Source organism: Orycteropus afer, unplaced genomic scaffold (assembly GCF_000298275.1).
Source record: "Orycteropus afer afer isolate SDZICR_OR568_19922 unplaced genomic scaffold, OryAfe1.0 scaffold00294, whole genome shotgun sequence".
Taxonomy (NCBI): Eukaryota; Metazoa; Chordata; class Mammalia; order Tubulidentata; family Orycteropodidae; genus Orycteropus; species Orycteropus afer.
Window position 1 is genome coordinate 1,226,593 of NW_006921881.1, and position 25,940 is coordinate 1,252,532.

General features: G+C 50.5%; 6 protein-coding genes across 6 annotated transcripts; 3 read left to right on the top strand and 3 right to left on the bottom strand.

The window, feature by feature from the left end:
- The first annotated feature begins 1,251 nt into the window (after positions 1–1,251).
- DDAH2 (dimethylarginine dimethylaminohydrolase 2) lies at positions 1,252–3,546 on the top strand. Its single transcript, XM_007951349.2, has 6 exons — positions 1,252–1,548; positions 1,682–1,781; positions 1,907–1,980; positions 2,320–2,439; positions 3,090–3,239; positions 3,430–3,546. Exons 1-6 carry the CDS (start codon positions 1,252–1,254, stop codon positions 3,544–3,546), a joined length of 858 nt encoding a protein of 285 aa, XP_007949540.1.
- A 2,324-nt stretch (positions 3,547–5,870) lies between these two features.
- MPIG6B (megakaryocyte and platelet inhibitory receptor G6b) lies at positions 5,871–7,612 on the bottom strand. The gene is made up of 5 exons (XM_007951350.1): positions 7,558–7,612; positions 7,026–7,373; positions 6,316–6,356; positions 6,103–6,201; positions 5,871–5,975 (listed from the first exon to the last, which is right to left on the bottom strand). Exons 1-5 carry the CDS (start codon positions 7,610–7,612, stop codon positions 5,871–5,873), a joined length of 648 nt encoding a protein of 215 aa, XP_007949541.1.
- A 3,505-nt stretch (positions 7,613–11,117) lies between these two features.
- LY6G6C (lymphocyte antigen 6 family member G6C) lies at positions 11,118–13,470 on the top strand. Its single transcript, XM_007951353.1, has 3 exons — positions 11,118–11,169; positions 12,682–12,792; positions 13,259–13,470. The coding sequence occupies exons 1-3, from the start codon at positions 11,118–11,120 to the stop codon at positions 13,468–13,470; spliced, it is 375 nt and encodes a 124-aa protein (XP_007949544.1).
- A 1,348-nt stretch (positions 13,471–14,818) lies between these two features.
- LY6G6D (lymphocyte antigen 6 family member G6D) lies at positions 14,819–17,688 on the bottom strand. Its single transcript, XM_007951451.1, has 3 exons — positions 17,634–17,688; positions 17,384–17,527; positions 14,819–15,042 (listed from the first exon to the last, which is right to left on the bottom strand). The coding sequence occupies exons 1-3, from the start codon at positions 17,686–17,688 to the stop codon at positions 14,819–14,821; spliced, it is 423 nt and encodes a 140-aa protein (XP_007949642.1).
- A 2,098-nt stretch (positions 17,689–19,786) lies between these two features.
- Positions 19,787–20,964, top strand: LOC103206014 (lymphocyte antigen 6G6e-like). The gene is made up of 3 exons (XM_007951452.1): positions 19,787–19,838; positions 20,476–20,601; positions 20,738–20,964. The coding sequence occupies exons 1-3, from the start codon at positions 19,787–19,789 to the stop codon at positions 20,962–20,964; spliced, it is 405 nt and encodes a 134-aa protein (XP_007949643.1).
- A 1,630-nt stretch (positions 20,965–22,594) lies between these two features.
- LOC103205939 (lymphocyte antigen 6 family member G6F) lies at positions 22,595–25,684 on the bottom strand. Its single transcript, XM_007951354.1, has 6 exons — positions 25,621–25,684; positions 24,832–25,161; positions 24,488–24,751; positions 23,462–23,617; positions 23,242–23,308; positions 22,595–22,619 (listed from the first exon to the last, which is right to left on the bottom strand). The coding sequence occupies exons 1-6, from the start codon at positions 25,682–25,684 to the stop codon at positions 22,595–22,597; spliced, it is 906 nt and encodes a 301-aa protein (XP_007949545.1).
- Between the last annotated feature and the right edge of the window lie 256 nt (positions 25,685–25,940).

A 25,940-nucleotide genomic window follows, 5' to 3' on the forward strand; every position in this document is an offset into this window, starting at 1 on the left:
CCGCCAGGGCCGGCCAGATCTGGGTGGGCCCAAGCGGGGCTCGTGGGGCGGGGCCTGAGTCTTGGGGGGGGGGGGGCACAGTCCCAGTGGAATGGGCGCGGCCTAGCAGGGCGGAATGGGCGTGGCTTCTGGGAGCACCGCCCAGTCCCGCTTAGACAATGCCCCGGAGCCGCCAGACCGTCGCGCCCCCGCCCGATCTTAGTTAAAGAGCTCTCCTACCCTGGGACCCCCTCAAAAACCAGAGCTTCCAATCCCTGAGCATTGAAGACTAGGACTCTCCTCTCCACCAACTCTGCTTTCGGGAGGGAGGGACCCACGCCGAGATTGCAGCTCGGCAGGAGTGGGGGTGGCTGCAGGAGGTGAGTCTGGGGTGAGGGATGTCCCCAGCACCGTGTGGGGACTTGAGTTTGGTTCTTGGGGCTGCTGGACCATGGCCGCACTAGACGGAAAGTGCAGGGGACCAACGTTTATTTGCGGAGCTTGGCCGGGCGGACTTTCGAGAAGATGGACTGGGGGACCGGCTCCGGTACCCTGAGTGGCGCCTGCTCCCCGGAACCACGCCCCCCCAGGTTTCCCCGCCCCTCATTTCGTTTTCGACCTCTCCCAGTCCCCCGAGACTTGGTCTGGTTTATACTCGGTCGCGCTAGGGGCAGCGTGACCGGCTGGGGTGCAGAGAGGATGTTTAACTCTTTACGCACTATTCCCTCCTTCCTGGCTCCTCTTTTCCTTCCTCGTTCGGGCATCCAAGACTTCATCCCCCAGGCCCTGGCTCTATTCTTCAGTCTCAAAACCCTTGTATATCCCTCGCTGGACTTCAAGTCCCTCCAGCAGCAAGCAGCTTAGGGTTAAGGGGGCGGGGCCGCTGCATTTTTGGGGAATGAGCGCATCCTAGCGGCTGCCAAGAGGGGAGTCTGATAGGAACCTCACGACGCCCCCAGAGCTGGGGCAACAGGTGTTTTGGAGACCAGGGATCCCAATCCTGTTCGACAGATTTTCCCCAAAGCAGCAGACTTTCGAGGGTGCGGGGTGGAGGGGATTCGGCAGGAGAAGGAGGTCTAGAATGGGTGGGGCGAGTGGGAGGGGCGCCCGGAGATGGCAAGTAGACGACCTGAGCTTTCTTAACCACCCCCTGTGCCCTTCTCTGCATGTTTTTCTTTGCTTCTCCTTTCTGTCTCTTCTCCCAGACAGGTGAAGTAAAACACGAAAACTAAGCAATCGGCGCTGACGGAGGAGGGCGTCTGTGTGGATGGGATGGGGACGCCGGGGGAAGGGCTGGGCCGCTGCTCCCATGCCCTGATCCGGGGGGTCCCAGAGAGCCTTGGGTCAGGGGAGGGTGCGGGGGCTGGTCTCCCGGCGCTGGACCTGGCCAAAGCTCAGAGAGAGCACGGAGTGCTGGGGGGTAAACTGAGGCAGCGACTGGGGCTGCAGCTTCTAGAACTGCCTCCTGAGGAGTCGCTGCCGCTAGGACCGCTACTTGGTGACACGGCCGTGATCCAAGGGGACACAGCCTTAATCACGCGGCCCTGGAGCCCCGCCCGAAGGCCGGAGGTGAGCGCCCGGGCGCAGACGGGAGGGAAGGGGGGGGGAGGGGGACGGGGAGTTAGAAGTCTCAGACTTTAGGGAAGAAATGGGGGAGGGGGACGCCTCTCAGCTTCGCGCCAGACTCCTCTCCTGCTCCAAGGTCGATGGAGTCCGCAAAGCCCTCCAGGACCTGGGGCTGCGAATTATGGAGATGGGGGACGAGAACGCGACGCTGGATGGCACCGATGTTCTCTTCACCGGTGAGGCTGGGGTGCTGGCATACCTGGGTTCTGATACAGGGAAGCAAAGTGGGAGACTGGGCCGTTTCAGGCCTTGTTTCCAACTCACTCTTATCCTCAAACCTCCATGGCCTCACTGGGCACAGGCCGGGAGTTTTTCGTAGGCCTTTCCAAATGGACCAATCACCGAGGAGCTGAGATAGTGGCGGACACTTTCCGGGTGAGTAGCTGGTTCAGTCTTGGGCAGGGGAGCGGGGGACCCACGAAGGACGGGAAACCTGAGAGCAGCCTTTGTTTGAGATAATTCCTTCACTCCTCTCACGCCCCTAAATACCTCCCCTTATTCTCCCTAGGGAGCTCTCTGGTAGCGTAGTGCCTAAGGCATTATTTGATTGCTAACCAGAAGGCTGGCGGTTCAAATCCACCAGCCATTCTTCGGAAGAAAGGTTGGGCAATCTACTTCCGTAGTGATACTGCCTCGGAAACCCAAAGAGGTGTCGCTGAGTCGGGTCCGACTCTTCGACTCTTCGGCACATAACAACAACAACATTCTCCCTAGGATTTCGCCGTCTCCAAAGTGCCAGTCTCGGGTCCCTCCCACTTGCGCGGGCTCTGCGGCATGGGAGGACCGCGCACTGTAGTGGCCGGCAGCAGCGACCCCGCCCAAAAGGCTGTCAGGGTGAGGAGGGGGACTGGATAGGACGGGGTGTGGTCGATGGACGTGGGCGTGACTCCCGGATGGGGAGACGGGGAGCTGAGAAGGCTAGAGAATTAGACTCAACTCCTGACCTCACGGAGCTGTCCATCTAGTGGGAAAGAACTCGCGAGTAAACAAGAAGTACAATAGTGGGAGAGGGCTATTGTTATTAATTTCCTCCTCGGGAGTTTCAGGAAACTCCCCAAAGGTAGCATCTAAGGTGTGACTTGAAGGATGGGTGAAACAGACAAGTATGGGCCCAGAAAAAGGGAGAAGAGGGTTTCAGGTGGAAAGAACTACATGTGAATTCGAGAGGGTGGCAGGTGCCCTGGAGTGGCTTCTGACTCAGTGACCCTATAGACAGAGTAGGACTTTCCCATAGGGTTAGGCTGTAATCTTTACAGCTGCTGTTGGGTTCAAACCCCAGATGGATCTTTCAGTTAACAGCCAAGTGCTTTAACCATTGCACCATCAGGGTTTCTTGAATTTGAGGTAGAAAGTAGTAAATGGAAGTAAAGTGCTTAGCATAGTGCCTGGCTATCATTATTATTTCATAAATGTAACTCTGTCCCCACCCTTAATGGTGGTTGGGCAAAAGCTTCCTCTTTCCTCTCCATCCTTCTCTCTCCTAGGCAATGGCGGTGCTGACCGATCACCCCTACACCTCCCTGACCCTCCCAGATGATGCAGCCGCTGACTGTCTCTTTCTGCGTCCTGGGTTGCCTGGTGTATCCCCATTCCTTCTGCACCGAGGAGGTGGGGACCTGCCTAACAGCCAGGAGGTGAGAGAGAGCAAAAACCCCACTGGCACCACTATCAAGAAGGAAGGAGCTGCAGACCTTCCTGGTGGGAGGACAGAGGGGTGGGGTGCCTTCTCTAGAAGCCTGGATGGGATACTCTGAGCTGACTGGAAATGGGGCCTGGCTCTGGCCTTGGAGTATTAACCCTTCCCTCAATGTGTCCTCCCTGCAGGCACTACAGAAGCTCACTGATGTCACCCTGGTACCTGTGTCCTGCTCAGAACTGGAGAAGGCGGGCGCTGGGCTCAGCTCCCTCTGCCTGGTGCTCAGCACACGCCCCCACAGCTGAGTCCTGGCCCTGGGTCCTGGTTGGCTAGGGGAAGGGTAGCAGTGAGAGTAGGAGGAGAGGAATGTTAGAGGATGGTGAGTAGGTAGTAGTGGGGAGAGGACCCCAAGATGGGGGGAGGGCATAGTGTGAGAAAAAAGATAAGGGCCATTGGGTGAGTCCTCTCTGTCAGAACCAATAAAATAGAACTGACCTTTTACACTGGGCTGTGGCTGCTGTCTTACTGGGCCAGAGGGGCAGGGGCAAGGCTCAAACCTGATTGTGGGTCAATGCTGGAAAGGAGGCCTCTCATTAAACAATGTTTCATTAGGTACTTACTCATTGCCTAGCCCTGGAATAGGGTCTTGGGTCCAAGATAGGTGAGACAATTTCTATTGTTAGGAGTATGTTCAGGGTAGAGAAGGGAGAGTATGGGCAGTTCACTCTCTGGATTTATCTGATGATTGAAAGAAGGGTAGATTACCAGCCACCCTGATTTGATGGAGAGGAAGAAATGATGCATCCAGGGACACTCACTTTCATTCACTCATTTACTAAAGCATGGCAGTGACATAAAAAGGGTCAATTTCCTGATATCAGGAAATTCAGATGCAAACTGAAGTATAGGCTGTAAAGGAACAATTACAGGAGGCTGTTGGTATGAGAAAAATAAGATGGCTTCCTAAGGCATCAGAGTGTATGCAGGGGTAGGGGGAAGAAAATCAGAAAAGGTTACATTTGAACTGAGTTCTGAAGATGAGTAAGAATTAGGCAAGTAGAGGGAAGGAAGGGAAAGCGTACCCCAGGAATAAAGAAATGCATGGGCAAAGGCATATTTGGGGGCTGAGGAGAATTTCTCTAAGGCTGTCACATTGTAGGGAGCTCTGGTGGCATGCTGCCTAAGGCATTTGATGCTAACCAGAAGGCTGGAGTTTCAAACTCACCAGCCACTCCTCAGAAGGAAGGCTGGCAATCTACTTCCACAGAGATGCTGCCTCGGAAACCCAAGAAGGGGCTGCCATGAGTTGGATCCAACTCCACAGCAGTGAGTTTGGCTTGGTTTTTTGGTCATGTTGTATGTGTGCAGAGTTAGTGACAAGGATGAGCCTGGAAAGTGGATAGTCCTGTAGCACCTTGTACCCAAAGCCAAGGACCATGAGTTCAGAGCTCATGGCAGGCTAAGGAGAGAAATACTGCGGTTCTGGAATAAGGGCTGTCAGGAGCAGGTTAGCATTTGGGGAGGATCTCTCTGGCTGCAGGGAGGACAAGGACAGGGGTGAGGTGGGGCTACAGGTAAAACAGGCAGGAAGTAAGGAGAGTAAAGGCAGCAAAGCTGGATATGGAGAAGGGTGTGGAGTTGGCAATGATATGATAGAAACAGAGGACTTGGAGGCTCTTTGTATGATGGGAAAGGGGGAGAGGTCTGCATGACTCTCACTTTCTGGCTTGGACAACTGGGTTGACCACAAGACTGAGTGGGTGTCTTAAGAAGTGATAATGAGTTGAACTTTGGACATCCTGTGTGTAAGATGTCCAAGGACATGCTGTATGTAGGGATGTCCCAGGGATAGTTTTGGAAATTTCAGATCTGAGATGTGAGCTGGAGATAAATCTGGGGCCATTCACAGAGATAAGGCCTGGCTATGAATGAGAACTTCCCAGAAGAAAGAGAAGGGAAAGAAAGAAAAGGACAAACACAGAATGGTTGGCAATGCTGTGGGTATAGGGAACAAGGAAAAGTCCAGAAGGAAGTCACCAGTAGCAAAAGAAAAGCTTAAAGAGGGCAATAGTCAAAAGCTAACCAGATGGATGCTAAATAATGTTTACGGGGTGTCTTCCTTCCAAGGAGTGGCTGGTGGGTTTGAACCACCAGCCTTCTGGTTAGCAGTCAAATGCCTTAGGCACTAAGTAACCAGAGCTCCTAACCAGATGAATGCTAAATAATGTTTACTAGCTGTAGCCATTAGGACATCACTGGCACCTTGGGGAGAACAGATAGCCATTTCAGTGGATGGGCAGTGAAAGGTAGAATGGAGAATGGAAGTAGCAGGTGTAGGACCCTGGTTCAGAAGTTTGACTGTGAAGGGAAGGGAAGAGACAGGGCAACTATCTGAGAGTTGTTGATGTCTTAAGATGGGGATGCAGGGCTTGATGAGGTTTAGTGGTTTGGCAAGGGCACCAGTGATGAAGGAGGGATGGGAGTAACTGAAGGAGACAGATCAGTAGCAGGGATAGCCTGGAACCCACCTATCCCATGGTGCCTTCCTTTTCCAGGTGAGGGGTGAAGGGATGGGAGCTATGGAGAGCTATGAGCCTCAGATTGTTAAGTTTGGAGTAAGGGTTTCCCTTCAAACTACAACCGCATAGATGGTGGAGGCATCAGCAGGAACGGCTGGGGACTGGCGGTGGGGTCTTCTCAGGGCTATATGGTCCAGGTCGGCATAAAGCAGGCTCTGAAGGGTGAGGAGGAAAGCAGGATAAGACCAGCAGTCTGATTTCCTTGGGGATCCAGGCCTAGGTCTTTCCCACCCCCCTTCCCTCAGAGATTCTGGCCAGCTTCCTCCATCTCCACGCCCTCACCGGCTCTTCTTCCGGGTCTCCTGGGAGCTTGGGTTCCTCCTCCATTACTGGCCTCTGCGGCTCGGCTTTCACCAGTGGAGCTATGTGGGGGGGACAGAGCTGAGGGATGGAGAGAGGATGACCAACTTGTCTGCTCCCAGCAAGGGCTCAAGACTCAGGAACTGAGGGGTAAGGAGTGTGCGGATAGGAAAATGGGGTAGGGTTAAGTCTCACCAAGTCCAGAGGATGGTCGAAGCTGGTGCAGGGGAGAGCTCCTGAAAGGGAAGTATATACGTCTTCGTCTTCGAGAGCCACCCATCTTTTCTTGCTTGTTCTCCTGGTCCCCAGGCCCCACTGTAGACAACTCACCAACTTGCAGGCTTTGGTGCGTAGAGCAGCGTAAGCTCCACCCACACCTATAGCCCCGCCCACTCCACGTTCTTGTCCTCCTCTCCCTCCTATTTAGCTCCACCTTCCTAACCAGGGCTCCACCCACCAGTCCCGTGGCTGGCCTTCAAGTTGTGACCTGCTGTATTCTCCAAACCCCACTCCAGCGCTCCAGATCTAGATCTTTTACGTGCCAGAGTTCTAGATCTAGATATTTCACCTACTAGGGTTCAGGTCCCGCTCCTCCGGGATCTGGTGCCGCCCCTCCCGTCTCTGGTCATTAAACCAGGCTCAGCTCTTGATGCTCACCTGCGCAGCCAGCAGGCCACGCCCAATGCTCCCAGCCCCAGTGCCAGCCCGGCGATCAACAGCGGGATCAGGAGTTGGGAGTACAAGGACCCTGGGGGGGGAAGAAGTGGGGGTGCCGAGGCCAAGGGTGCAAAGGACATGGCTCGCTCTCCTACTTAGAAGCCCCTCAGGCAAGGCCCATTTCCCTCCCTCCCGAGGAGGATGTGTGTCCAAGTTAAGTCCCCTTGTGCCTGCAGACCCCGACTTACTTTGAGAAGGCCCGGTAGCCCTACAATCGGCCCCGTCCTCCAGCACATGAAGCACCGTACGGCTCTCGTTCTCTTGGCGGCCCTTGCAGAAAAAGGTGCCCGAATCTCCCGCGCTCAGGAGCAGCTCCAGCCGCCGGATGCCAGAGTCCAGGACGCGTAGGCGGCCGGCGAAGGGCTGGGCAGGAGGCACGGTGGGGGTCCCGCTGGACGAGGCCCACAGGATCGGACGGCGTCCTTTGGACAAGCCTTTACAGGCTGGGAAGCTAGGTGCCCAGGCCCAGCGGATGGGGTGCGCGACTCCTACGCAGGAGAGATTCACCCGGTCCCCAGGACGACCCTTCAAGGAAGCTAGGAGAGCCGGGGCTGTGGTGAGGACAGTCACAGACGGCAAGACTACCCCCCTTCTCTGCCTCCTCTCTCCAGCGCATCTTCCCTCAAGACATCCGAAGTCTTCTTCCGCCCGTCTTCCAGGCGCCTTTTCCCCCCTGCCTGTCTTTCCTTGCTCACCCACGCTTCCCCAGACACGGCTTACCCACTGGGTCCCCTTGAGTTCCTGAGAGCAGCAGCAGCTGCAGAACCAGGGCCATGTTTGGCATGTGGTGGGGAGAGTGGACAGTGAATCAGCGGGGTAGACCGGAGGGAAGCGGAGAGCATGGCTGCGGGGGGCTCAGATAAGAGCCAACGTGGCCCCGCAGCTGCGCTGTTCCCTTCGGGATGGGATCCTCACAGGTCAAGTCATAAGCCCTCCAACAATGCTCACTTAAAATTTGTTTTCTGAGCATTTACGCAAGCGCTTTCGCATACTTTAACTCCTGCAGCTTGGCCGTGTCCGGGAGCACCCGTGAATTCTGAGACCTGGCTTCTGAGTTCAAGTCTTGCCTTTGCCATCTATTAGCTGTGTGATGGGGAGCTTTGGTAGTGTAGTGCCCAAGGCACTTGACTGCTAACCAGAAGGCTGGCGGTTCAAACCCACCAGCCACTCCTCGGAAGGAAGGTTGGGCAATCTACTTCCGTACTACCTCGGTAACCCAAGGAGGGGTCGCTATGAGTGGGGTCTGACTCGATGTCACATAACAACAACAAAGCTGTGTGATGTGGGCAAGTCTCTTAACCTCTCTGGGCCTGTTTTCTCATCTGTGAAATGGAGATACTAACAGTTTTGAGAACTAAGTAAATTAATACATGTAGAGCAAGGACTGACATAGAGAAGGGTCATTTAAGTGCTTGTCATTATTACTATTAACCAACTGCTTGAATAATTTCTTTTAGAGGGATCAGCACAAGGCTGGTCCCTATGAGGCAGAGGTCAAAGATGTCCCAAATGTCTGACTTTTCCAAACTGCTGTGCCACTCCATCAGCTCTCATATCAACTCCTCCTCCTCCCCTCAGTACTCTCCCTCCTGTCTTAGGGTTCCCTATTTCACAGTAATGTTTCACAGAACTCACAAACTGCCAGGGAAATGGCTCAGGTGGTGGTGGAGGCTGGGAGGCTGGCAAGTACCAAGTCCGTAGGTAGGTCTGGAGGATTCTTCCCACTCAAGTGGTTGCAGGGGCCAGTGAACCCAAATTGGTGGGTCAGATGACTGGTTGCTGTCTCAAGTCCAGGGTTGAGATGATGATGAACCAAACACAGGACCAGAGCCAGAGAGAGAACTCTCTCAGAACATTCACATACATATCCTCAAGAAAACTAAGGGTGGTGACTTGAGTCATCTTCCAGCAAGTGGGACTCAAGATACATCCCACTCTAAATAGGCATGTTGATGTTGTAGTTTGCCGTCCAGTCGGACCTGACTCACAGCGACTCCTCCTTGGGTTTACGAGGCAGTATCAGTATGGAAGTAGATTGCCCCATCTTCCTTCCAGGGAGTGGCTGGTGGGTTTGAACCGCCAGCCTTCTGATTAGCAGTCAAATGCCTTAGGCACTATGCTACCAGAACTCCTTCTAAATAGGCATAGATGAACCTGTGGGCTCCAGACAATAGTCGCATCAAGCTCAATTGGCACAACATATACACAAAACATTGTTCTACCTCCTACTTTGGCGAGTAGCGACTGGGGTCTTAAACGCTTGCAAGCTGCCATCTAGATGCAATGTTGGGTCTCTCCTTGTCCAGAGCAAAGAAAAATGAAGAAAACCAAAAATTCATGGAAACAATTAGTCCTAGCGACTTGTACACCATCCAATCTTCAACCTATATGACTATGAGACTAGAAGAACTAGATGGTGCCCAGCTGCCAATGTCAACCACTTGGAAGGGGATCAGTGAAGGAGATCCTGGATAGAGAGGGAGAACAATGTGGAACAAAACTCAAAATCATTTGGAGAAAAATAAAAGGGGGGTGGGGACCAGGTTTGCTGGTCCGATAGAGCCTGGTGGAACCACTGAGACTATGGCCCCTAGCTGGCTTTCAGGTCTGAAATTGAACCCACACCTGTGGCTTCCAGCCAACAATAGACAGGTATATGAGTTGAACATTTCCCTGAGGTAGATACACTCCTTGGAGAGAACAATCATGGGAGAAAGAAGGGCTGCTTATGCACAGGGAGACAGATGGGGGCAGGAGTGCATGGAGGGGTAGACACAGGGAAGAGGTAACTATAGGAAGGAAGTGGGAGGGGAGCTGTTGCATTGTGGTAAATTGTGGTTAATGTCATGAGACAAAGTATATGTGAACTGCTGTACAGAAAGTGAATTTGCTCTGTAAATTTTCACCCAAATCACAATAAATTAAAAAAAAAAAAAGACGTAGAGACTAGGATTTATAATACATCACAAAATGGAGGACAATGGCTAGAAGGGCCACACCAAACAATTCACTGCATTGCACCAAGCAACCAGTTGCCATCCAGCTAGGAGGGGTGGTGGTGCAAAAGGAGACTCATGATGATCCCATGTATGTCAGAGTACTCTGCTCCATAGTTACTTGCAAGTAGATTGCACCTTCTGAGGTGCCTCTGAGTAGACTGGAACCTCCAACCTTTTGTTTAGCAGGCAAGCATGTTAGTTAATCATGTGAAAAAAAAAACCAAACCAAACTCACTGCCATCAAGTTGATTCCGACTCACAGTGACCCCCATTGGGTTTCCAAGGTGGTAAATCTTTACAGTAGATTGCCCAGTCTTCCTTCCATGGAGTGGCTGGTGGGTTTGAACTGCCAACCTTCTGGTTTGCAGTCAAATGCCTTAGGTACTACACCATCAGGGCTCCTTTGTTAACCTTGCAGGGACTCCATTATTGCTATTACTGTTCTTATTTTAGCTTCTACCTTACCTTTCCATGCCCACGCTGCTCCTCCCAGCTACAGGGCTCCACCCAAGCTGGCAGGCTTTGGCTGAGTGAGAACACTTTGGAGAAGGTACACATGTCCCATATCCAGGACTTCAGTAGCCATAATTGGAGCAAAATGAATGAGGTCAGGCCAACCCCAAGTGGAGTCAGCGTGGAATCCCAAGTATCTGTGAGAGGCCTGAGGCAGTCCTCCCCCTTAGCAGTTGGGCTGTGGATCTCCTAGATCTGCAGCCCCAGCCCATGTTTCCACTGCTATGATGTCATAGAAATCCTCCATAATGCCACAAACCCCACTCCTTCATCCCGGGGCTGCAGAGGGGTTGGGAAGATCAAGAGGAACAGAATTAAGATTAATTTGATTCTCCCATACTCAATTTTTACTTGCTGCTGTATGCCTCCACATTGTCCACTTCTCAGGAGCCAGCAGAAGCCATCACCATGACCACTGCAACATCACGGAGGCTTTGGGTGACATTGAATCAGAGGACTGGACAGGCAGGGCCCTAAGCTGGAAGCCAGAATGAGCATGTTGGCTTGAAGTCAAGAATGAGAATGGAGTTGACACCTGCTTTCTCCCATTCCTCTCTCCCCCTGTCACCCAAGTAAGCCTGCTCAGCCTCTCCCCACTCTTTGTTTTCCCCTCTGGGAGCTTTGTGTAAATGGAGAGGGAGGGGCTACTGGCAGTGAAGGGAGGGGCCTTTGGAAATATAAATTCACAAAAGGTCACTCAACTCCCAGAGCCAGATCTCTGAAACTCTATTGTCAGCTGGTGTGGACACCATTCTCAGGACCTTCACCATGAAAGGCCTTCTGCTGCTTGCCCTGTCTACTCTGTTCTGCTGGGTCTCAGGTGAGCATCTGAGGGTACAAGGTCCTGCCAAGACCTTCACCCTGCCCTACCCATTGCCCTACACTACCTACTAGTCAGGATTCCAAGCACCCATGCCCCAACTGGCTCAGTCAGCTCTTCTTGGGCCTCCAGGATCAGGCCTCCCTGCCATAGGGTCCTTGAACCACTTTTTAGGGGCCCAGGCTTCCACCCTCAAACTCCTTCCTGCCTCCAAGAACCACTCTTCTTACCTGCCAAAGTTCCAGGCTCCTGTTTCCCATCCCAAGGACCCCCTTTCTCAGAAACCCAGATATCCAGTTCCCTGGCCAGGTCCCTACTCCAATACCCAACTGTCCAGGATCCAGGTTATTGACCTCCTCTCCTCTCCTGTGCTCAGCAGGGTAACCTCTCAGAGACCCAGTTGTCTAGCCACAGTCTTCTTTTGCACCCCACCCTTCCATCTCCTCCATCAGGGACTAGGTGCTCAGTCCCTCAGCTGAGACCTTTCCTATTTCTCCCTGCTCCTCCCTGAGTCACATATCCCTTCCTTGCCAGAGATGCAAGCCGTTATATCTTCCTTAGATTGAAGTGAGTTTCTGGATGGTTCTCTTCCCAAATAATCTTTTAGAATCTCCTGGAGAACCAGAGAGACTTTGTGAGCCTTCCAGGGCAGAGGTGCCTGGCTTGCTCACACCCAGGATGGAATGGTCTTCACTGAAGTATATCCACAAGGCTCCTCCACCCTTCCTTCCCCAAACCTTGCATACTCAAACCTTGAATTAGAGGAGGCAGGATCTTTGGGGGCTTACCTTCTGCACCCACCCCCTCCATCTTGGTAAGGTGCAGGTGCGAGGACAGAAGCTGACGATTTCCCAGATCTTATTCCTTCCTGCTAGAGAGCTGCTGTGGTGGGAGGATCCCTTTCAGGTATGGCTCTTCTTCCCACTCTCTTGGCAGCCCCAGGAGGTGAAGAATAAGTACATTTCTAAAGATGTTTCTAAAGATAGCTTTCCTTCCATCCTTAAGTTCTCAGATATTACTGGTAATATTGTAACTTACATAATTTTATTTATTTTTATTTTTGCAGTGTTCCCTCTCCTCCCATCCCACCCCTGGTAACCGCCATGTAAATTTTTACTTTTAATGTTTTCCTCCATCTTTGACCACTTCAGAATTCCTCCATCATCTTCTCCCTCCCCTCCCCTCAGTCCTTCCCATTGAATTTCCACATTCCATTCTATTCCTAACCCCAAGTTTGTGTTCAGAGCTCTGGCCCTTTTGACTCATTCCCAGATGATGTGGCATGAAGGAAGGTAGTTAGGGTGTGGGCCTTTCACAAAGCAGCAACTCCACCCTTGCTGGCCACCCACTTTCCACCTTTGCTGCATCACTCACCTGCTCTGTTCTGACCAGACCAAACAAGTCCTACTGCTTATACAACTGGCTTTTCTCCACCCTCCTCCCCTCAGCTTAGCTATCCCCCAATAAGATACACGCCACCCCAGCTTCTCCACCCAACTTGTGTCTCCCCAGCTGACATTCGTTGTCACTCCTGCTATAAGGTCCCTGTGTTGGGCTGTGTGGACCGGCAGTCCTGCCTTCTGGAGCCAAACCAGCAATGCCTGACAACAAATGTGTACCTCGGTAATGGCCCCTTCTTGAGTGGGAACAAAGGGCAGGTGGGAGACTTTATGGAAAGGACTGAACCCAAATTAGGATTAAGGCTGAGATGGAATTGAGAATTATGATGATATTTGGCCAAGGACAATTATGTGCCAAGCACTATTCTAAGTCTTTGAATGGATTGTTCCAATTAATGTTCATAACCTATGATGTGAATGCTATTATTACACTGAGGAAACTGAGCCTTGGAAAGAGACAGTAACAGGCCCAAGACCTCACAGCCAACAAGTGATGAAACCAGAATTGGGAGATGGGAAGGGGGTAAGGAAGTACAGAAAGAAGATTAGACTGAGAAGAAATAAAGAAGGGGAGAGCTAAGGACAGGGTTGGGAAGGAAGGAAGCCTGGATAGATGCATGGGATGGGGAGGGGAATACAGGCCGGCCCGATTCCCATCCCAGCTGACTTCTGCCCATTCCTACACCCAGGTAAGATGTGGGTTTTCTCCAACCTGCGCTGTGGTACACCAGAAGAGCCCTGCCGTGAGGCCTTCAACCAAACCAACCACAAGCTGGGCCTGACCTATAACACCACCTGCTGTAGAAAGGACAGTTGTAATAGCGCAAACCCCCGGCCCACGTCAGCTGTGGCCCTTGTCCTCACCTCCCTGGCTGGCCTTGGCCTCTGGCTGCTGCACTGAGACTCACTTGGAGGCTGCCCCTCCTGCCACCTGCCTCAGCCTGAGCCTCTCTTCCTGTGTCTCCATTTCCCCTGGTTTTCCAGAACGGTCTCTCTCTATCTCCTTTTACTGTTTTGTTAGACACTCCTCCAGAGTGGTTTCCCTATTTGTCGCCCTCCCACTCTGCTTTTATTCAATCATTTCCCATTCCCCTTCTAGACCAATCCAGATCCTCCAGTGCCCCCTTAAAGGGCTCTTCCTCTTGCCTCCTGTACCCTACCCAGCCCTACTATGGGAGAGATTGGGATCTGGAGCTTCTGCCCCATCCCTGATGAAGGCCCACAGGAAGGACCTGATGACCTGATGATCTCACTATATGGGCTGAGTCCCCAAACCCTGGCTCCTCATATGTACCCTATCCCCATGCTCACCACCTTCCAGTTTGAATAATAAATGTCTGTGTTTGATAAATTGTACTTTTATTGTCAGTAGACCTAACTGTCAGGTACCCTCTCATGAAATAATCCAATCCCCATTATATTACTCTCATTCCCTGTCTCTCATCCAAGAATCCTGCAGGGAGTTTCCCTGGGGAAGTTGGGCTTGGACAGCTGGAGGAACAGGTTTTGCAGAACTTCATCTTCCCTTCCAGTGCATGGAGGAGACACACAGGCACCAGTGTTTAGAGAAACAATGCTTATCCTAAATTTAGGCCACACCTTAGTATGCTGCCAAGAAGGAGGTGCAATCTGGCTTGAAAGCTCCCCAGAAAGGGTTGGAGAAGTGAATAGAGATGAGACCCAGGACCCTCTTCCCAGGTCTCAGTCCCTCAGGTTGGAGTCACAGTCATTGTCTGGCCTGGTTACTAAGTGAGACACCAAGCAACTCTCCTATCACAGTGCTTACTTTACCTTCTTAATTTAAAATAGTCCTACTGAGAGCCAGTTGTAAATAGAAGGGGGTGAGAGACAAACACAGACAACCAGACTCATGGAGTCCTGATGATCTCCACTCAGAAGCCAGAGCCTGCTCCCTCAGTGATCCTCATTACTAAGGAAGATTGTCCCTAGCAACAGGATGGCAACAGGATCAAGGAGTCACTTAGGGCAGATTCACCATTGTCCTTTGGGGTTTAGTTGGTTTAGAAGTGCATCATTATAATGAAGTCCACTAAAGTTTGGTAACCCCCAAACTAGAACCTAGATACCTCCATATTACCACTTCAAGCCCTCCCATCAACAAAAGATGGAATCTTCCAATCAACTGTAGGGTGGTTGGTAGATTTTAATGGCTCACAGAGGAGTGTTTGTCTTCTCACCTTAGATGTCTAGATCTCCCTCGCTCCCTCACTCCAGTCCCTTTCCCACCACTACGCTCTCCACAGTCCAGGCAAGAGCAAGGCCAGGGCAGTGACTGCTGTAGCCAAGATGGATGCCGGGACCACGGTGCTTGCCGTGGCGCTGTTGCATAGGTCTCCGACGCAGCAGTCCCTGTGGGTTGTGTAAGTCACGTCTCCTACCAGCTCTGTTTCTACTTGATTGCAATGTTGGACGGCCACACAGGCTGGACGATGATGAATCACGGTCACTGAGGCTGAGGGAGAGAATGGAAATAGTGTTGGATTGTAGCTTGAGGACTTGCTTTCTGGGGCAGAGTAGAAATGTGATTTCAGGGACTCCAAAGAGATTTCTCTTCCCCCTCAATAAACATCTCCCTGGAACCAAGGGATCAAGGTCAACACAAAAATTGTGTACTTCCTGATATGATGCACTGAGAAGAATACAACATCATTTCTGGGGCATTCCTGCCAAAAAGAAAAAAAAAAAAAAAAAGCATGACCTCAATCTAATCATGATATACCCAAATTGAGAGACATCCTAAAAATAACTTATGGAGACCCTTCAAAAGTGACAAGAAGTTGATCTCAATATTGTGGCTTAACTCTTTTTTTGTTTGTTTGCTTTAAATTGTGCTTTGGATGCAAGTTTACAAAGCAGATTTGTTTCACATTCAACAGTTCATGCATATTTGATTTCATGGCCCTGATTACAATCCCCAACCATAAAAAAACTCTCCTCCCCTCTCCTCCGTGTGCCCTTCTTATCTATGCATTCTTGTCTGTCCAGCTTTCCCTCTATATGAATGCTACCTCTCTAATGTCTCATGATTGATTGATCTAAGGGGTGCATTTCCCTGGGATAGGAGTTCTGCATGTAGGTCTTTCTACTGTTGGGGTGAGAGCCAATTATGGCTTAACTCTTAACCAAACAATATACAGGCCTACACCTGCACCAGGAAGATGTACTCCTTAGAACAATCAACCATGGGAGATCAGAGTGGCAGCATTTGCACAGGGAGAAATGTGGGAAGGCAGGAATGCATAGGCAAGAAGGACACAGGGAAAGGGTTAACCACAGGGAGGAAGTGGGAGGTGGGATATTACACTGCAGGGAATGTAACCAGTTTCACAGAACAAAATGTGTATAGGAACTGTTAAATGTAAAATGAATTTGCTTTGTAAAATTTCACCCAAATCACAATAAAAAGTTAAAGACAGAAAAAGAGATAGAGTTTTATAGCATTGTGTCTGAACTCCAAAGTTTTCTTCTCAATTTCTACAGAGAAGAAACAGATAAAACTAAGAAATGGTGTGTACTAAATGCTAAATGCTATAGTAATCTGGTTTCTAGAAAATTCAGACACATCTCTTTGGTATACCATAAAACCAAACTCATGGTCATCAAGTCAATTCCAACTCACAGCAACACCCTCTGAGTTTCTGAGGCGGTAAATCTTTACTTTTGTGGAGTGGCTGTTGGGTTTGAGCTGTCACCCTTCTGGTTAGCAGTCACATGCCTTAGACACTAGGCCACCAGAGCTCCTTTCTCTTTGGTATAGGTGGTAGGGAAAAAAAGTGACAAGGTCACGAAAGACAAAGAAAGATTGAGAACTGTCACAGATGGGAGGAGACTAAGAAGTTATGATAACTAAATACAATGTGGGATCCTGGACCAGAAAACAGACATTAGTGAAACAACTGGCCAAATAGAATAAGATTAGTTAGTATCATTGTACCAATGTTATTTTCTGATTTCAGTCATTGTATTATAGTTAATGGAGTCCCTGAATGGCACAGATGGTTAACATGCTTGTCTGCTACTCAAAAGACCGGAGGTTTGGGTCTACCCAGAGGCCTGGTACTCTACTGCTAAAAAATCAGCCACTGAAAGCCCAGTGGAGCACAGTTCTGCTCTGACATGTATAGGGTTGTCATGAATTGGAGTTAACTCAATGGCAGTCTGATTTGGTTTTGGTGGTGCAATGGTTAAACACTCAGTCGCTAACTAAAATGTCAGAGGTTTGAGCCCACCAACTGCTCCTCGGGAGAAAGATGAAGATTACAGCCTTGGAAACACCATAGGGCAGTTCCACTCTATTATGTGGTGTTACTATGAGCCAGAATTTACAACAACATGCTTACATTAGGGGAAGGTGGTTGAAGCTGGTGGAAGGATATATAGAAACTCTGTATTATTTTTGCAACCTCTGTCAATCTAAAATTATTTCAAAATAAAACACTAAACCATACATACCTCCCTGGTCCTTAGCTGATGCCTGGAAGTTGAACTTTGGTTTAATATTTTGGTCCCTGCCTTCAAGAAACAGCATTTTTGCTCATTCGTACTTGAGTGAATGGGCCTATGAAGTTCTTCCTGGAGTGTGAAGAGAAGGGAGTGGAGCACAAGGACCCTGGGCTTCTGAGGGGCTCAGTGCCAGGAGCCAGAAGGGGCTTACAGACTGCTCTACTCTGATAGCTTCACCATCTGGCCAGAGCCAGGCTGTGCCTGGAAGATTTAGAAGCCAGAAGGGTTGGAGGGAAATAGGGGCTGGAGGCAGGACAGGGCTGAGGAAGAGGGAGAAACTGAGGACTTACAGTTGGTAGAAAGTTTCATCTGTCCAGAGCCTGAGTGAGGTCTGCGTTCCAGGAAGCCACAGCGTTCGCCCTCGCCACAGGTGGTCACAGTGTCTTTGCAGGAGCTTCCAGGGCCTCCGCAGTCAAAGCATTTCATTCGGTTTCCTGGCAAGAGAGAGGAGGCACTGGGTGGGGGCACCAGAGTCTTCTGGGCAGCCGGCTGGCAGAGGGGAGGATGGGCTGGGAGAGAAATGTCTGGCTTCCTCCTTACCCAAGGAAGCCCCCAGCAGGGCGCCCAGCAGGATCCCTACTAGTTGGGGGTTCATTGTGTCTGCCTGTGTCTGTAGTGCCTCTCCCTCCCGCCCACCCTCCTCCCCAGCTCCTCTCCGGCAGCTTTATATCCCCTTTGCCTTGGGCTTTATTGGGCAATAAAAAGGGAAGGGAAGAGTAGTGTCTCAGCCCTGAGGCTGGGCATCTGGGGCCTCAATGGGGACAGACAGGAAGGGGTCCCCACAGGAAAAAGAACTTTCAGCATTCTCTGGAGCCACCAAACCCCTCCATCCTCAGCAACCATTTGAAAGCTGTGACCCAAGGACTCCTAACCCATGAATCCATTGCTGTCAAGTCATTTCTGACTCGTGTTGACCCTTCGTTGCAGAGTAGAACTGCGCTCCATAAGGGTTTTTTGGCTGTAATTGCTACAGAAGCAGATTACCAGCCTTTTCTTCCGAAGCACCAATGGGTGGGCTCTAACAGCCAACCTTCAGGTTAGCAGCTGAGTGCAAACCATTTGCAGTACCTAGGGACCTTCAAGGACCCCTGGGAGTCCCTAAAAACACTTTTGAAGGATCCTCGAGTGTTTTCCTTTTCCAACTACATATCTGTGAGGCTGAATTTTTTTTTTATATATGTACTTTGGCCAAAACAACATATCACAACAGATTGAATACAGAAGCCGATATAAAAACCCAGCCATCTTTTATTAATCCTGACATTAAGTAGATTCATAAAAATGTAAATGTACTCTTCTCACTACGTGGTTCATTTTTCATGAACATATGTTAACATATTACTATTTTTAGTTTTAAATGATTGTATAAGTAGCTATTTCAGTGTTTTGTTTTTATTTCTAATAGTAAATAATGATATAGCCTGCATAAAGCAAAGCTCTGGGAGATCGTCCATGATTTTTAAGAGTATAACAGTGTCGTGGGACCAAAAGAAAGAAAGAAATTTGTGTGTGCGTCATTTTCTAAGAAAAACGTGTTTGAAAACTGCTGCTCCACAGATACCTGTGTCTCCCCCATCTCACCCACCCCCTTCCCAGTTTTAATCCTCCTGGCACATCCTTGTCCTGATTTTCTGCAAGTTGCTTGCCTCTCATCTCCAAACTCTTAAGCTCCAGGTTTCCAGATTCTATCACAACAGCCCCCTCCCCAAATCTCCCTAGATTATCTTATATTCATATAGTATCCAGGAGCTCTGGTGGCCTAGTAGTACCTAAGGCATTTGACTGCTAACCAGAAGGCTGGCAGTTCAAACCCACCAGTCACTCCTCAGAAGGAAGGTTGAGCAATCTATTTCCGTAATGATACTGCCCTCGGAGGGGTCGCTATGAGCTATGAGTCAGATCCGACTCCAGGGCAGTGAATTTGTTTTTTAGTATGGAGTATCCGTGTCTTCCTTCCCAGTCCTTCAGACCACCAAACCTCCCACCTACCGGTGGAAACGTAATCATCCTTCCTGTCCTACCCATGATTAAGTCTTTTCTCCAAGGTAATAAAACAGGGAGGGATAATTATGGGGTAGAAATGTTGAGGCTTGGGGGGATCAAAGGGATCTGAAGCTGGGTGGGGTCCCTCACACAGCTGGGCTTTGTGTAAGGAGGTGATAGGGACAGGTTGTTGTTGATTCTTCATTCACAACCCTCAGATCTGGGTCAGGGCTGTTTAGGTGCGTGACCTTGGGAGGCACAAATATACTGAGGGGAAAAGACGGGGAAAACAAAGACGGGATGGCATGGGGGTGGGGATGGAGTCGAGAAAGCAGAGAACAGCTTGAGACTAGGGGAGAGAGGGAGAGGAACAGAAGGGAAGGTGGCAGACGTACCCTGGAGCGGCAGACGGAGCTAAGAGTAAAAGAGACAAAGACACTGAGGGAACTGAGAAGACCCTCAAGGGCAGAGAGGACTCGAGTGGGGGGCAAGGAGGAGGTGAGAAATGTGGGGTGGCAGGAGAGGAAGATAGGGGGCCTCAGTGATGCTCCCTCGGGCTGGTGAGTCTCATCCCAGTTCCGCCCTCGCAGATTCACTCCCTAGGTGTGTTTATTTTCTGGTCCCTCCCTGTCTTGCACCGATGTTCCAACTCTTAAGGATCTCAGAGTGCAAAGCACATTCTTCCAGACTCCTGCATTCCACAGCCAGCCATGGGCACTGCCAGCATCTTCCTCTGCCTCCTGTACCTCTGTGGGGAGCTGGGTAAAGGTGGGCTCTGGGAATCCTCAGGGCCAGGGAGCAAGGGGAAGAGGCTTGTGGAGGAAACTGAGGATTCAGGAGCGGGTGTCTGGAGGAGGCCCAGATGAGAACTGTGAGAGCTTTAGAAAGAAAAACTACTGGGAATGGTGTTAGGTCGGCTTGTAGAGCGGGATGAGAAAAATTGTGGTGGTGGTGGTGATGGGGGAATTTTCTTTGAAAGGCATTTGAAAATAACTCTTTTTGTTGCTGTATCTTTGACTCTTTGACCTACCTCTGTCCACCACCATCCCTACCCCCTGTTCCTCACCTCACATCTTTTGCTTCTTTGCTGGAGTTCTGCCGTCCGTTGGTTTTGCCTCACCTCTTTCTGGCACCATCTACTTAACGGCTTCACTTTCCTCATCTTAATTTTTGTGTCACTGTTTCTGTGTTTGGCTCTGTTTCTTTTGGTTTCTGTCCATGTCTGTGTCATGTGTCAATCTGGCTTGTCTCTCCTCTCTGTTTCTTTTCTTGCATGGACTCCCCTTCCTTCCCTTTGTCTCTGTTTCTACCCCTGTCTGCCCTTCTCCCTACCACTCCCCTTTCCCTTCTCTCTCTTGGGCTGACTCTTGCCTCTGCTCCATCTCTGCTGCCCCCACAGGTCTCAGCACTTCCCCTGCACCAAGAGGGCTCCGCTGTTACACCTGCAACTTTGCCAAACCCTGCTACCTTGTCCCCACCGAGTGTCAAGATGATGAAGCTTGTGGCATCAGTATCGGCACCTCAGGTAGGACCCTGGTCAGATGGCCCTTCTCTAGGTCACTTCCCACCTCTACCTCCATCCATCATTCTGCCCTTCCTGCTGCCCCACAGCCTCTTGCCATCTTCTAGTCTCTGTCTCAGCATTCCTCTTTGTTCCACAGAGCAGGGTGAGAGCATTGAACGGAGGGGCTGCCTCCCAAGGTCCCAGTGCCCCCTGCAGGGCCATGCAACCTATTGGTCACGCTCCTACACTCTGCTGCACCGCTGCTGTGAGCAGGACCTGTGCAACGCTGCTACAGCCCTGCGGGGGCTCCCCAGCCCCCTCCTCCTCACCGCCCCACTCCTCCTCACCACCTGCTTTGCCTGGGGAGGCCACCTCCTTCACTAGCCAGATCTGCAGCCCCAAACCCAGGAGGCTTCCATCGTCACCATAGCCCTGGAAACTCTTGCACAGACACTTCTAGATATGCCCAGCAACCTGATTTTGTACAGAGACCTCAGATACCTGTACCCAGCCCAACCACAGGCCCCTTTGAAGACCTGATTTCTAGGGACACAACTCTAGTCCCTACAGAGCCTAGCTTCATAAAGAACACCTCTTGTATATCCTTTCTAGATGTCCTTTCTAGTCCCAGGTCTGTAGCAAGGCAAGCATTTCAATGGGGCTTGAAGTCCTTGGCAAGGGGATTGAAGGAGCACCAGATATGAGAAGGAGAGTCACTCTGGAAGCACTTGGGGAGTACATTTAATTTAATAAAAAGGACTATCTGGGATTCCAGTAACACTGTGTATGTGTGTGTACTTGCTTTCCATGTATATGTGGGGTGGGGTGCTGGAACCTGAACTAGAACTTTCACCTCATTTTCCATCTGTGTCATTCGCGTCCTCCTTCTTGCCAATAGCTTAGTTAAGCCACTGCACCGTGAAGGCATTAGAGAAAACTTCCAAGAAGGCTTTTCTCCAATGAGGCCCAAGCTGGAGGAGAGACACCTGGGGGACTTGTGGAATGGTTTGTGAGGGTGTGGCTGGGAGTCCAGCTAATTTCCAATGGAGACCAAGGGGTGGCCAAGTTGGGAACATTAATGTCCTCTCCCTCTTCACCAGTCCAGACTTGCCATCGGTTTGCTGTGACAGGTAATGATGAGCACCTAGGCCCAATAATATGACCCATCTGGAGTGGCGTAGAGGAATCTTACCTTCCTATCCTGCCTGCCAGCCCCAAGGACACTCCCTCTACCCAGAGGCAGCAGGGAGGCAAGAGGCGGCACTCCATGTGTCAGAATGTGATAAGCTGCTCACATGCTCTGGATGTCACAATGGAGCTCTACCAAGAAGTGTGTGTGCCTGGGATAAGAAGGGTGCCCTGGTAGAGAGCTGACCACAGGCAACCCTATTCTGACTCAGTTCCCTCCTCTTCAGTCTGAGGAAGCCTGAGACCTGATTAAAGGCCCTTGTTTCCTCTCTCAGCATCTTCCCTTCTTCATGGGGGTGCAAGGAGGTCTGGCTTAATTTGGCAGCAAGTTGAGTCTTCTTTCTGCTCTCTCTGTTCCTTAACCCTCCCATGTTTTGTCCTATTTTTCTCCATCTCTTTGTCCATCTCTGTCCTCTTAGTTTGACTTGAATTTCTTCCTTCTCTGTTTCTCCGTTTCCCCATTTGTCCTTTGGTTTCCACATGACTGATTCATCATTCTTGTACAGGTATCTGTCTACCCCATCCCTCCCCACCCCCCACCATTTCTTTAGGCATCCCTCAAGCACCACCATATTGAGGTTCAGGGCAACCTTCCATTGGTGACTGCAAGACAGAAGACCACACCTTTTTGTAGATGACATCACAGGATAATGTTCCTCCTTTCCTTCAGCCCCTTCTTCACCACAACATGGCAGCTGGAAACCAGCTGGACTGAGAAGTCAATGCTCAGCCCCTCCCCCCTCTGATGAGGTCACAGGAATTCTTCAAGTCCCAGATAGCCAGGTAGATAGCAGGTCACACTTTCCAGCAGGAGAAGTCACTGACATCACCTGGTCTTGGGGGCAGGTGGGCTGTGGAATTTGTGAAATAGAGACCCAGGTTAAGAACAACTCCATTCTCTTCTATAGAAGAATCCTGATCAAAAGGGGGAAGAAAATTCCAAATTCTCATGGAGCCCAGACTTTCTGGAGCCATTGAGACTGGATGAACCCCCAAAACAATTGCTCTGAGATAATCTTTAAACCTTAAATCAGAAAAATCTCCCCTGTAGTCTTCCTTAAAACAAAAATAGTTTAGCTAAATTAGTGGGCTGTGTGCCTTGAGCAAAGTGCTTTTCCAAAGAACTGTCTATATGGATCAAATTGACATCAACAACTCAAATGATTAGATAGGAAATTTAGGGGGCAGTGAATTTATGTTAATGGCGGAGGACCAACTAGGAAAAGGAGGGTGAGAATGGTTGTACAACTGAAAGAATGCAATCAATGTCACTGAATTATATATGTAGAAATTGCTGAATTGGTGTATGCTCTGTGTAGTTTTTCAACAACAGCAATAAAATTAATTTTTATTTTTTTAAAAATAATACCTCCATCCTTACCTTCCCAGGAATCAGAGCCCCCTCCCTCCACTGTTTCCTTATCTATCTTCAGTCCTCTTGGGATTTAGGCCTCTGTCCCGTTTTTACCTTACCCCAGACGGGCCAAATGGATGTTCTCGTAGACCTGGATTTCAGGTTTGAACTGAGGAATCGAGGCATCTGGGCAGAAGGAGCCAGACAGGGTGGAGAAAAGAAAACTCAGAGCTGTGTTTCTTGCTAACCCCTTCCCCAAAGAAGAGGCTACAGGGTGAGTGAGATGTGAGATCCCACATCCATAAGCTCTGTTCTTCCCTCTGGGAGGGAGGGACCCACCTCTGCACTGAACCCTCTGGTCCTTGCATCTCCACAGCATGATGCTAAGGGCCAGGATGGTGACTCCTTGACCTGCCACGAGCAGCAGCATAAGGATCCAGGGCACATCCCAGCCTGTGGAGGGGGCACAGAGGCCAGGAGAGGCATCCATGGAGGCTGTAGTAAGGACAAGACAAGAGGGGCCGGGAGGTGAGGGAAGACTGTTTCTGGGCCCCAAAGAGAGGCTTCCCCCATAGTCTAGTGGGCTCTTCCAGCAGAAGACTTCATGAGCTTCCTTGCCATGAATACTTGCCACCTACTTTGTCCCCTTCCAGGTCTCTCACCTTGACCCCATGAGCCATCATCAGTAGAGAATGGCATTGCCCTCCTGACCACACAAAGAACTAACTCCAGAAGAGAGACTGACAGTCATAACTGTCATCCCTTCATAGTAAACTAGCCTTTCAAATAAATAGATAAGGAACCTTCCACTTATCCCTTCTTCCGGTTATTTACTCCACAATTTGCTGAGCACCCACTCCATGCCAGGCACCATATTAGGCACTAAGGATGAAGAAGTGAATCAGACCCAGTTATTGCCCATTCATTGGTCTTTGCTTACTGAGATAAAGGTGATTTGTTTCTCTCTCCAGCCTTGTAAATGTATTACTCTACAACCAATAGCATTCCTTGTCTGTATAATGGACTTCTTTATTGTAAAACAATTTTTTTTTTCTTTTTCTGCCTTCACTGACAATGTGCCATTATAACATCTGTGGATATATCCTTTTTTGAAAAGAAAATACCCCCAGCAATAATCCTTATTTTCTTCCTCTTGCTATGGGATAATAATAATAATAATAATAAAAATCACAAATTACCCTAGTCCCCCTCCTCCAGGCAATGGTCTGTTCCACCAGAAATCACCCCCTAATCTGGCCAATAATGGATTGACCTCCTGTCTCTCCTCCTCCTCTTGCCTGCAGAAAAGGGATAGCCTTCCTGGAATATGCCCATCATCCCTCCCCCTCTCCTCCTTCAATTTACCTGCTAGGCTGAAGCTGACCCCTTTATTTTGAGGCACAAGGCAGCGGATGATTCTTGGTCTGCGGGTCCTGGGCTCAGGAAGCCCTTCCCCGGGGCACACTAAGAGCAAGGCAGCTCCCTCACTCCAGAAAGACTGTACCCGGCCCCTCACGGACCCCTTCCCCTCCAGCCAAGTCACAGAGTCCAGGCGTCGGGGAGGAATCAAGGAGCACAGCAGAACAGAGCAGGGAGATGCATCTGCGGCCCTCGCAGACAACTGGGAGCCTGTGGGGAGAGATGTTATCCCCTCAGTTGTTTGTGTGTCCCCAGACCCCAGTGCCTCTAGTTTGCATGCGCTTGATTACCTTTAAGCACAGAAATGTCATACACCCTCCAGTTCTGGTATATATAGTGTTGACCCAGCACGGCACACCAGTACCGCCCAGCATCCCCTTCCTTGGTCCCCTCCAGCCACAGAGAGTAGTTCCCCAGCAATTTGGGCCTGGATTCTCTTTCGAGCTTCCCAGAGTCTGGGGCTGGTTTGGCCACTGGGACTTGGGCCACCAAGACGGTAGAGGAGCCTGCTGCAGAGCTGCGGAACCAGGACAAGTATTCATCCCCATGTAGCTTGGCTGGTGAGGGACATGGCAGCTCCAATGCCTCCCCCAAGGCCACATAGATGGCCTGGATGTTCTCTGTGGGAAGAGGGTTTTGTGAGATGAGACACCACAGGATCAACAACCCCACATTCAACCTCCAACCTCTGGCTTCCTTCCCTTTTAGGGTCCCTCAACCCACTAGCCTGGCTGGTGAGCACATTTCTAAAAGAGGTGGAGAGAAGAGGGTAAGGACTTTCTGGCCCTTCCCTCAGCCAGTGAGAGGATCTGAGGGAAAGAGGGATAGTTGGCAAATGCTCACATCTCTTCCTCTTATTTCTTCTTTTCTGGAAGCATTTACTTGTCCCTCCCTCATTTTCTAAAGGAAACTATGTGACCTATACCCTCACTGTCTCTGGGACAGGCAGGAGGAGGTTCATAGGGGTAAATCTATCTTCCTGAGTCAGATGCTTCCCCCAGGACTCTAAGGAGAAAGAGCAGCAGCCCTTCCCCAACCTTTAGAATAGCTAAAGGATTCCTCCATGTCCTACTTCTTACCTGCAGCAGCCTGGGGGGGACGATGTAGAAGCAGAAGGAATAAGAGGAGGAATAGGACAGCCATGGGGAGAGCCTGACAAGTTCTCTTGCCCTGGGACCTGGTGTCCCTAGGGAGGAAACAGAGTCCAGATAAAGGCCCACACTCCCTGGACTGGCGTGACATGGGCCTCCAGTGGGGATGGGAATGCTGGGGAGATAAGGTCCAGCTGCTTATCCACTGGGGAAAAAGTGGTCACTACCTCTTGGTCCCGAGGGAGAAGAGGAGGAGGACCCAGTCTAGGCTGCTCTGAAAATGACCTCCTAACCCTAGCTAAGGGACT

What these genes read in the sequence shown, in the direction of transcription:
- DDAH2 (XM_007951349.2), top strand. Translation starts at nt 1,252, where the DNA reads ATGGGGACGCCGGGGGAAGGGCTGGGCCGCTGCTCCCATGCCCTGATC. An exon ending in TAGTGGCGGACACTTTCCGG is followed by an intron (nt 1,981 to 2,319) that starts GTGAGTAGCTGG and finishes CATTCTCCCTAG; the next exon opens with GATTTCGCCGTCTCCAAAGT. An exon ending in ACCTGCCTAACAGCCAGGAG is followed by an intron (nt 3,240 to 3,429) that starts GTGAGAGAGAGC and finishes TCCTCCCTGCAG; the next exon opens with GCACTACAGAAGCTCACTGA.
- MPIG6B (XM_007951350.1), bottom strand. Translation starts at nt 7,612, where the DNA reads ATGGCCCTGGTTCTGCAGCTGCTGCTGCTCTCAGGAACTCAAGGGGAC. An exon ending in TCGACCATCCTCTGGACTTG is followed by an intron (nt 6,202 to 6,315) that starts GTGAGACTTAAC and finishes TCCATCCCTCAG; the next exon opens with CTCTGTCCCCCCCACATAGC. An exon ending in GAGACCCGGAAGAAGAGCCG is followed by an intron (nt 5,976 to 6,102) that starts GTGAGGGCGTGG and finishes CTCACCCTTCAG; the next exon opens with AGCCTGCTTTATGCCGACCT.
- LY6G6C (XM_007951353.1), top strand. Translation starts at nt 11,118, where the DNA reads ATGAAAGGCCTTCTGCTGCTTGCCCTGTCTACTCTGTTCTGCTGGGTC. An exon ending in TCTGTTCTGCTGGGTCTCAG is followed by an intron (nt 11,170 to 12,681) that starts GTGAGCATCTGA and finishes GTGTCTCCCCAG; the next exon opens with CTGACATTCGTTGTCACTCC. An exon ending in GACAACAAATGTGTACCTCG is followed by an intron (nt 12,793 to 13,258) that starts GTAATGGCCCCT and finishes TCCTACACCCAG; the next exon opens with GTAAGATGTGGGTTTTCTCC.
- LY6G6D (XM_007951451.1), bottom strand. Translation starts at nt 17,688, where the DNA reads ATGAACCCCCAACTAGTAGGGATCCTGCTGGGCGCCCTGCTGGGGGCT. An exon ending in CCTGCTGGGGGCTTCCTTGG is followed by an intron (nt 17,528 to 17,633) that starts GTAAGGAGGAAG and finishes CTCTCTTGCCAG; the next exon opens with GAAACCGAATGAAATGCTTT. An exon ending in GATGAAACTTTCTACCAACT is followed by an intron (nt 15,043 to 17,383) that starts GTAAGTCCTCAG and finishes TCTCTCCCTCAG; the next exon opens with CCTCAGTGACCGTGATTCAT.
- LOC103206014 (XM_007951452.1), top strand. Translation starts at nt 19,787, where the DNA reads ATGGGCACTGCCAGCATCTTCCTCTGCCTCCTGTACCTCTGTGGGGAG. An exon ending in GTACCTCTGTGGGGAGCTGG is followed by an intron (nt 19,839 to 20,475) that starts GTAAAGGTGGGC and finishes CTGCCCCCACAG; the next exon opens with GTCTCAGCACTTCCCCTGCA. An exon ending in CATCAGTATCGGCACCTCAG is followed by an intron (nt 20,602 to 20,737) that starts GTAGGACCCTGG and finishes TTTGTTCCACAG; the next exon opens with AGCAGGGTGAGAGCATTGAA.
- LOC103205939 (XM_007951354.1), bottom strand. Translation starts at nt 25,684, where the DNA reads ATGGCTGTCCTATTCCTCCTCTTATTCCTTCTGCTTCTACATCGTCCC. An exon ending in TCCCCCCCAGGCTGCTGCAG is followed by an intron (nt 25,162 to 25,620) that starts GTAAGAAGTAGG and finishes CTCTTCCCACAG; the next exon opens with AGAACATCCAGGCCATCTAT. An exon ending in TGACATTTCTGTGCTTAAAG is followed by an intron (nt 24,752 to 24,831) that starts GTAATCAAGCGC and finishes CTCTCCCCACAG; the next exon opens with GCTCCCAGTTGTCTGCGAGG.